At 46.4% G+C, this 9857-nt stretch overlaps 1 protein-coding gene across 2 annotated transcripts; it reads left to right on the top strand.

Annotated features, from left to right (window-relative positions):
* Positions 1-1317: 1317 nt before the first annotated feature.
* PGLYRP2 (peptidoglycan recognition protein 2) lies at positions 1318-9459 on the top strand. 2 transcript variants are annotated; one of them, XM_056822324.1, is made up of 6 exons: positions 1318-1592; positions 3018-3120; positions 3687-4688; positions 6572-6782; positions 8107-8401; positions 8907-9459. In XM_056822324.1, the coding sequence occupies exons 2-6, from the start codon at positions 3057-3059 to the stop codon at positions 8925-8927; spliced, it is 1593 nt and encodes a 530-aa protein (XP_056678302.1). In that variant the 5' UTR covers positions 1318-1592; positions 3018-3056; the 3' UTR covers positions 8928-9459. The 2 variants fall into 2 exon arrangements, with proteins under 2 accessions (XP_056678302.1, XP_001367673.3); XM_001367636.4 differs by having other exon boundaries at positions 1320-1621.
* Positions 9460-9857: the final 398 nt, after the last annotated feature.

Below are 9857 nucleotides of genomic sequence, written 5' to 3' on the forward strand. Positions count from 1 at the left end.
TCCAATCCTAAAAGAAACCCAAACCTTAAACCTCACCTGAACCTAACAAATGTGGCCTTGACCTCCACACTGGCAGTGATTTGCTTATTTGTGTTTGTTTGTTTGTTTGTTTTTTCAACCCCTACTTTCTGTCTTGGTAATAACTCTAAGACAGAAGAGTGAAGACTGGGCAAACAGGGTTAAGTAACTTGCCCAAAACACAGCTAGAAAGTATCTGAAGATAGACTTGAACCCAGGTCCTCCTAACTCCAGGCCTGGCATCTATCCACTGTGCCACTTCGCTACATCTCTTTCACCTTAATTCTAAACAAAATTCCAACCAAAATTTCATCCCTCATGTCAGGCTATAGAAAGGCAATATGGTATTCTGGAAAGAATCCTAAACTTTCAAGTCATAAAGGATATGGATTCAAATCCCCACCCTGGCACTTACTAGATAGCTGTGTGATTATAGACAAGGCGTCGTTCTAAGCCTTGGTATCCTCATCTGTAAAATATGGGTGCCTATGTGTAGAAGCAGCATAGGATATTGGGAAGAAAACTAACTTGAGATGAGGAAGCCCTGACTCTGACACATCCTATTAGTTGAGTAACCTTGGATAAGTCACTTCATCTCTCAATGCTCCAGGCAACTCTCTTAACACCATTAATTATAAATAAATTGGTGATATCCGGAGATCTCCAGAGGAGTTTCCCAGAACAATGAAGTCATCAATCTATGGGCCTCATAAGAGTTGTTGTAAAGATTAAGATAGAAAGCACTTTGCAAACCATAAAGCCAATTAAATGTCAACTATTGTCATCCCAAACCAAATTCTGTCCCCATCATCACCCAAATGATTCTCTTCCTGGTGCCATTTAGTAACTATTTGGCCAAAGTAGTCATAGCTGAAGACTCCAGGGAGATCAAGGAATCATCAGATCACAGCATCTCTGAATCAAAAAGGGACAGCGGGGGCCTTCTAGTCTAACAGGTACTTCAGCAGGCATTCTCTCCCCTGACAGAAGTTGGCCATCCAACTTCTACAGGGGGACCTCTAGTGAAGAGGAGTCTAGCAATACCTCAGGAGACAGAACATTCCAACTTTTGGACAACCATTGATTATAAAGTTCTTTTCCACTTAGATACAAAGCCAGAGAACACAGAAAAGAGCCCAGCATGGACTTCTCTTATCCTGTCTTGGAGTGTTCTTTCTGGCACCAGCAGGGGATTTCCCGTCTGCACTGCCCCTCCCCTTGTCATTGCTATGGTCTCTTCTGGGCCACCATGGGAACTTCCTAGACTCAGAGGCCCAGTATGTGAAGAAATCTACAACAGTGACAGTCACTTGGGAATCTATTACCCTGCCTGTTACTGAGGATAAAGGGCAGGCAGCTAGCCTGGCAGTGGGCATTCAGCCTTCATTACAGGGGAGTGCTCTACTTTGCCTCTGCTTCCCAACTTGGGTTAGATATTGAAACAGTCTGGTTATAGAGTCTTGGGTTTTAGAACAGGAAAGAGTCTTCTCATTTTACAGTGGAAGATTGGAGAGTGAAATAGGGGCTCAAGAGCCAGGACACCGGAGTTCCTTGACCAGATCTCTGTTCTTGGAGTGAGTATTTGCTGATATCAACAAAAGAGGTAAGGATGAAAGTCCGGAGGGGTTGTTAGAAGGATGGAGACCACCTAGAAAGAGTAAAAGGAGCCACAAGATAAATGTTGTTAAGGGAAGGAATGGCAATTAGAGCTCTCCTATGTTCTGATCCATGGAGAATGAAAGAATCCTACTCCCAGTTTCAACTCCCTAGGTAGCTGTCTTTACTTCTCTAAGAAGGAAAATTAGCTGAAATCTTTGGATTTGTATTCTACTACTCTCACAATCAAAGGGACTGGCCCTCAAGTATTTGGGAGGTTCTGGTGTGTGATGATAGCCCCAAATCACAGAAACACCCCCCTAGCCACTAACCTGTCTTTCCAGTTGTACAAACCAGGGCTGAGACCTAAGATTCCCCACGTAAGTGATAACACTATCCCTGCTGAGGCCACAAAGGAGGAAACTATGTTCTGGTCTAATTGTGCCTGACGCATTTTACTCAAAAGCTTAAGGGACCTAGCAATGATAGGATATCCCTTAGTTCTAGGCCTCTCTTTAGTCTCCTTTGGCAAATGGGAAAAGTTATCATTGGTCTTTATTGCCCAGTACTGGAGAAGGAAGAGGTTGTATCCATGAGGAGCTTTTAAATAATTTGAGCCGATGGAACTCTTCTAAGAACAGGAAAAGAAGGGAGCAGACAACAGATTCTAGGACTAACCCCACCAAAATAGTTCATCCAAGGGAAGGGATTGAGAGGTAAAGGAGAGAGATTCACATAGGGTTCCCAATTAAGTATTAAAAACCAATGCTTCTTTATCCTGACTCAATCCTGTTCCAGAAGGACTGCTGGCAGGAGAAGAGAGGTGATGGGCCTTTCCCAATGTTTTCAACAGGTCTATGAACTGTGCCTGGCAGAGCAGGGCATGACCAAATAGGAGGGGAGAAACAGAAGATGGGAAAAGGTGGGAAAATAGAGGTCCTCTGTAAGGTGTGACCAGGCCCTACCAGGTCTTGCCTGGAGGCTAGTGACAAAAGATGGCTTGATGGGAGGACAGGAACTTAATTCTACACTAGGAAGAAGGGGAGGTGGCATATAGAAGCCCCTACCCATACACATTGCTTTGTCTAGCCTATTCTACTTTCTTCAGGTTTCCTAACTTCAGGAGGTTCCATCTAGGATTTCTATATCCTAGTTCCATGACATCTCTAACCAGAAGAGGCAGAAAGGGCCCAAGGGAGAGAAAGCCCACACCAAGACCTTGGAGTCCCAATCTGGAGAGGACAGAATCCTTAATCACTTCATTCTACCTCCTCCTCCTCCTCCTCTTCCTCCTCCTCTCTCCTGACAGGAGTAAAAGTTCTCTACCCCCTGCTACCCAGATCCTCTAACTGGGTTCAGCATACTATTCCTGGACTTCACCTTTCATTTGTTGAATCTTGCAGCTTCTTCCCTGGAGAAGGCCCTTTGGCTCGGGCTCCAAAATGTTGCTCTGGGGATGCCTTTTCATCATGCTGAATGTCCTGTTGTGGCCTGAAATCAGGACAGGTGTGTTCAGGGAGACTCTCATGGTCTGTTTAGAGGACTAGGGTTGGGGGATCTAGCAGCTATCTTCCTTTGGTTCTAGAGGAGAGTAAGTCCCCAAAGAATGGGGATTTGGGGTTGACATTAGGAAGAAAATAAGACAGAGTATGGGGTCCCTGGGAGCTAGCATGTTTGGGAAAAGAGACGAGGGATCTAGAAAGGAGAGAAGGAAGTGGGGATGAAGTGGAGAGATTATGATAAAGTAGAGAGATCTAGGCTTTGCCACTGATTTACCTTGTGACCTTGGGAAAGTCACGTTTTTCCTCTGATTCTCAGTGTTCTCATTTGAAAAGATATCCTAAATCTATGTCCTCTTTATCTCCTCCATAAAGGAGTGGGAGTGAATGATCCCCAAGGCCTCTTCCAGCTCCAATAGTCTATACCTCTGTGACTAGAAACCTAGATCCTGACATAGTAAGAATATGTCCCAATTCTCTGGATGTAAAATTCAAAATGAGGCAATGAGGGGAGGGAAGAATTTGAAGGAAGCAAACCAGCCTCTGAATCACCATCTTCCTCTCCCCCTATAGCATCCCTGCCCTTGCATATGGACTCAGTTATTCAGATCCTAGCACGGATAGAGAAAGAAGCACCAGTTCTCCATCATGCAGCCCCTAGTCTTCTTTTGATGTCTGAGAGTTCCATCGATTCCTTCCAGCATCTCCTCCTCTCAGGGACCCCATCTCCAGAAGAGCTCAAGCTTGACCCTCTAGGTCCAGAGCTTCAAGCATTAGCCACCAGCTTAGCCCGACACCGAGTGAACTCTGGACAAGAGTATGGGGTAGTATTAGCACCTGATGGCTCCACAGTAGCTGTGGAACCCCTTCTGGCAGGGCTGGAGGTTGGGCTTCGTGGTCGGAGGGCTATGGCCATTCCCCTGGAGTTTAGAGCTTCCAATTCCTCTTCTGAAGTCAGAGATACTCATAAGGAAGCAGGATCTACTTTGCTCCCTCACATCAGCACGACCCCCCAAGAATTTGGAAACATGTCCCTGAATCCCACTATCCTCCCAGCTGTCCATGCTAACTCTCCAACCAGTGTGGATAACCTTTTGGCTGTCACTTTAACCAGAGCATTGGGTGTAGCCTTCCTCCCAGGGCCCGGAAACCATTCTCCCACTGGCCTCGGCCCTGATGGTTGTTGGGACCAACTCTCAGCCCCAAAGACCTTCTCCCTGTTGGGTACTGAGGCTTCCTCTGCCCTCACTGTATCCTACCTCAATGGAGCACTGGATGGGGTCCTGTTAGGGGACTACCTGAGCAGAAGTTCCAAGCCCCACCCAAAACTCACCCACCTACTGGCTCAGTACTATGGAGCAGGAGTGGGTGGGAATCCCCAATTTCGGAGTAACTTCCGCAGAGACAACGCTGCTAACCTGACTTCACAGGAGTCCCTAGCCCAGCAGATATGGGGCTCTTTGCTCCTGCTTCAGGCATTAGAGCCCTCTAATCCTCAGATGGCTAATCTACTCCAAACCCAGCTGGCTGAAGTTGCTGCCCGTGCTGCCAAGGAGTTCACCGAGGCCTTCCTAGGTGAGACAGAATCTGTTCTGACATGTACATACACACACCAGGAATGAACGTTAAGCAATCACAAAGGGCCTTTAGGGTAGGAGATACCCCAGCTGTTAGACTCAACCACTTCCTTCCTGGGAGGTGAGGGGTGACAAGGAAGAAGGAAATAAGGGGAATTGGAAGTGGTTTCCATTGGCATTGACCAAGGTATATTCTGGGACCTATCCTAGACAGAATGGGTTTACAATAGGTCAGACCTGGAATTTCTGGAATGAGCCCTATTTTCAGATGTGGAAGACTTCTACCTGACCTAGATATTCTGAGGAAGGCAAGAGAGCCCTTGGTCATTGGATCTTTCTAGTCTAAATTCCAAAGTGCCTCTGGCTCTATCATCCTATGATCTGCTTGATATGAACTGGATTTAGAGTCAGAGGGTCTAGGCTGAAGTCTTTTCTCCAGTCCCTGGGTGTCCTTAGGCAAATCACTTAACCTCTTCTGGGATCAAGTTTACTCATCTCTAAAAATAGACCAGAAGACTCCTAAGGTCCCTTCCTGCTAAAATCTATGATCTTGTTTCTTAAAGTTCCCTTTGGTTCATGCATACTGTGTTGTAAAGTCCCTTTTGACACTGACATAGGTATTCTGAACTCCTTGTCCACTCTGAAGTTCCAGATCAATTATAGAAGACCTGAGCTAGGAACTAGACAGGAAAGCCAGGGCCAGAACCAAATGCAAACAGGAAAGGAGATGAAAATTCTTCCCCGGAGCCATCCAAGTGAGAACAAACAGTCTGGGTCAGGACTAGAGAAGACTTTGGGCAGAGAAGCAAAGGCTGGTCCAAAGTGAGAGGCAACAACCACAAAGTCCTAAGTTCAGTGCTTTCTGGACAGACCTGCCCTGGAGATGAGTGACCCATCCATCCAAGCCTTAACAGACCTCAGGGATCCTGACTTTACTGGGCTACTAGCCTCAGATGTCTTTGCCCCAACACCCCTATCCAATTCTGATGCAGGAGGTCAAGTTGAGGCAAGAGTGGGGCTCTGTCAGGTCTGGATGCATGTATGGGTGATTCCCTACAAGGAATTATTACTATTATGTCTTGGGACATTTGTTATAGGAGAAACAATGCTCCTTCCCCCACCCCATCCTTTTCCCATTAGAAACATGATGACAGAGACTCAATGGATAGAAAGCCAGGCCCGGAGAGGGAAGGACTCCGGTTCAAATCTTATCTCAGACACTTCCTAGCTTTGTGACCTTGAGCAAGTCACTTATCCACAATTGTCTACCCTTACCATTCTTTTGCCTTGGAGCCAATACACAGTATTGATTCTAAGACAGAAGGTAAAGATTTTTGTAAAATAACAAGAACAAAAAAAAACCTTACCTTCCAGCTTAGAATCAATACTGTGTATTGGTTCCAAGATAGAAAAGCAATAAGGCAATGGAGATTAAGTGGCTTGTCCAGGGTCACACCACTAGGAAGTGTCTGAGGCCAAATTTGAACCCAGGACCTCCCCTGTTCAGGCCTACACTCTATCCACTGAGTCACCTAGCTGCTCCAAAAGGTAAGGAGAAAAGGAAAGGAGGGAAGACAGAAAGAGAGAGAGAGAAAAGAGAGAAAGAAAGAAAGAAAGAAAGAAAGAAAGAAAGAAAGAAAGAAAGAAAGAAAGAAAGAAAGAAAGAAAGAAAGAAAGAAAGAAAGAAAGAAAGAAAGAAAGAAAGAAAGAAAGAAAGAAGGAAGGAAGGAAGGAAGGAAGGAAGGAAGGAAGGAAGGAAGGAAGGAAGGAAGGAAGGAAGGAAGGAAGGAAGGAAGGAAGGAAGGAAGGAAGGAAGGAAGGAAGGAAGGAAGGAAAAGAAAGAAGAAACACACTGACCACAGCATCTCATCTGTCACCCAGAATGCCCAGCCATCTTGCCTCGCTGCCGCTGGGGAGCAGCTCCTTACCGAGGGAGCCCCACCATGCTGAATCTACCTTTGGGGTTCCTCTATGTGCACCATACCTATGAGCCCCACCAACCCTGTACCAGCTTCTCCCAGTGTGCTGCTAACATGAAAAGCATGCAACGCTACCATCAGGACACCAATGGCTGGGATGACATTGGCTATAGGTAGAGAAGGGGAGATAAAAAGGGAGGGAGGACAGAGGGGAGGGAGGCTACAAATAAGACTGTGTAAATTAATGTTGGGCTATATTAAAGCTATTGTCCAGATGAGCAAGATGATAAACCCACCGTATATATTAATTAACAAGCATTTAAAGGCTTAGTATGTGTCAGGCAAAAGACTAGGTGGTAGGATACAAAAACTAAAACAAAAGGATCCTTGTCCTCAAGGAGTTTACGGTCTATTAGAGGAAAGACACATACATATGTGTGTATACACATTCGCATTTGTATATATATATATATATGTATGTATCTACATATATATGAAAAAGGAAACAGTAAAGATACCACTCTTTGCCAAGAAAACCCTCAATGAGGTCAAGAAGTCAGACCTGACTGAAATAAACAATGTTTATCTAGATATATGCAAAATAAATAAACGTTATGGGGGGGGGGGGCTGGAAGTGGGAAGATCAAGGAAAGGTGTCATGTAGGAGATGGAACATGAGATAACCTTTGCAGGAAATCAGCAATTCTGTGACAGAGAAATAGAGGTGAGGAGATAGTAAATGGAGGGAGGAACACAGAGAAAGGAAGGATTGTGGTATCTGAAGAACAGCTAAGGGCAGGTTAGACACCCTCCAGGGGACAGGATCTGTCCTAGAAGCCATAATTTAAGAGGGATGGAGGCAGTAGAATCTTGTAATGGAATCAGAGGACCTGTGTCCCAATTCCAATTCACCCATTCCTAACTGTGACACTGGGCAAGTCTCCTGATCTCTCTGACTCATTTTACAGATGAGGGGATTGAATTAGAAAGGTGACCTTCTAGGTCTCTTCCATTTCCAAATCCTATGACCCTACAACAAGCAAGACAAACAGAATAAGGAGGGGAGTTGAAAGCACATCAAAAGAGCATGCAAGGGATGGTTAGAAGGAAAGAAAGAAAGGGGTATGTGTTCCCTAAATTTAAGTAGCCCAAGCTGTCAAGGAGAGGAATGGGATGATCTTATTCTATGTGGCTTAAAGGGAGTAAGAGGGGGAGGAGGTTAATTAAAGGGAGGAATATTTGGGGTCAGAATGAGCTCCAAGTCTTTATCTCCTGCCCATCACTGAAGTGTTCCAAGGGAGGCTATGTCACTCCTAGTCAAGGAGGTTAGAAAAGGGGTGCCTGCCTGTTCAGGTATGTTCTGATGCCCTCTGAGTCTCCTCCCAGGTCTGGGTGGGGAAGTACCTGAAGAGGTGAAGCGCGGGGGCGGGGGAGGGATTCCAGGCGCAGGCGGCGTCGGGTGCCCGCCCTCACCCTCCCACCCCTGCGCCCCGACAGCTTCGTGGTGGGCACAGACGGCTACGTGTACGAGGGCCGGGGCTGGCACTGGGTAGGGGCTCACACCCTCGGCCACAACTTCCTGGGTTTCGGCGTCTCCTTCATCGGCAACTACACGGCCACGCTACCCACGGCCTACGCCTTGAGAATTGTGCGCGACACCCTCCCACGCTGCGGCGTGCGGGCGGGCCACTTGCGGCCAGACTACAAGATACACGGCCATCGGCAGCTCGTCCACACCGACTGCCCCGGTGACGCCCTCTACCGGCACATCAGAACGTGGCCGCACTTCAGGGTGAGCCCCCGCGGACCTAGCCCCGCCCTTTCTCCTGCCCGCCTTCTTAACGCCCTCTTACTCCGCCCCCAAGCCCAAGTCTTACTCTGCCCCATCCCTATATCTTTCTTTTCTTCTAGTCCCAGCTCCACCCTCAGCCCTAATTCCCTGTCCTGCACTGACTCCGCCTCCATCTTGGTCTCTTATCCTAAGCTTTCTCCTAACTCCGGTCCAAACCGTTTCTTCTACGAGTCGGTGCCCTATCGTTACCTCTGCCTCAGAATCAGCCTCAGCTTTGTTCCCTGTACCCTAATCTTAGCCCCATTCTGGTTCTAAACCAACTCTCTCTCCCCCGACCTCCTGCCCCTATTCCTCCCTCCTCTCTATCTCAGGCGGAAGTCACAGGTTCAGCCCTTGTCCGGGTATGAGATAATGTAGATTTTATCTCCTACCCACACCCACCCAGCACCCCTCAACAGCCCCCAGAGTCCTAGGACACTCCCTACGTGTTGTATGTCTTTTCTAGGAAGTGAAGAAGAAGCTTTAAAGAAGAGGTGCCCATCTGCTCCCTCCAACCCACCAAATAGACTGCAAAGAGGGAAATTGCGTGCATAAGTGTGCGGTGCAGTGTGCTCTTGAACACTAGCCTGGGAATCAAAGCTGGAATTCTATTTCCAGCTTTGCCACGAATTCTCCGTTGTGATCTTGGATGAGTCGTTTCCTTTCCTCTGGGGTCTCAGCTTCCTGATATGTCAGATGAGGGTGGAGATGGGGACTCTACCAGTTATACCAGGTGATTTCTCTGGGTCCTTCAAAAATCAAGACATTCTATGTTCAATATTTTTAGGTCCTTTCTAGGTCAAATATGCTGTATTCTGTGATCCCTCCCAGCTCTGTCTGTGTTCTAAGATCCCTCCAAGAAGAGATATCCTAATATTATTTCTGTTCACAGATATATATATTATATATATATATATATATAATATGCATATACTTATACTCAAGAAGGTACTTAAGCATGTGTTTCCTAGTTGAGGACACATTGCGACATCAATCAATCAATAAACATTTATTAAGTGCCTCCTGTATGCCTCTGCTTTAAATGGTGGGGATACAACTGCAAAAAACTACAATCCCTGCCCTCAAGGACTTTACAATTTAATAGGCAAATAGAGCACACAAAAAAAAGCTGAAAAGGTGGAATTGGGACATAGTAGAAATCTGACTGGGGAAGGTATCCCAAGCAGGAGAATGTTTGTGGGAAAGTCAGAGAAGTCCCAAAGTAGTGCAGCGAGGAGAGAAATGAAGTGTTCTGAGGTGAACTCCTTCCTTGAGGTTTGGGGGTTCACAGCTCCACTCTGCAATCAGAAGACAGAGTGGTGATGAGGTAGGGTAGTTCTTGAGCTCTTGAAGAATAATAAGATTATCCCAATTATGAGCTTCCTGGACCATAATAGAAAAGACCAGAATAGAAAAG

This window comes from Monodelphis domestica, chromosome 3 (assembly GCF_027887165.1).
Source record: "Monodelphis domestica isolate mMonDom1 chromosome 3, mMonDom1.pri, whole genome shotgun sequence".
Taxonomy (NCBI): Eukaryota; Metazoa; Chordata; class Mammalia; order Didelphimorphia; family Didelphidae; genus Monodelphis; species Monodelphis domestica.

Bases quoted from the DNA above. Each gene is read 5' to 3' on its own strand.
- PGLYRP2 (XM_056822324.1), top strand. From the start codon at position 3,057: ATGTTGCTCTGGGGATGCCTTTTCATCATGCTGAATGTCCTGTTGTGG. The intron at 3,121-3,686 runs GTGTGTTCAGGG...CTCCCCCTATAG, and splicing joins GTGGCCTGAAATCAGGACAG to CATCCCTGCCCTTGCATATG. The intron at 6,783-8,106 runs GTAGAGAAGGGG...GCGCCCCGACAG, and splicing joins TGGGATGACATTGGCTATAG to CTTCGTGGTGGGCACAGACG.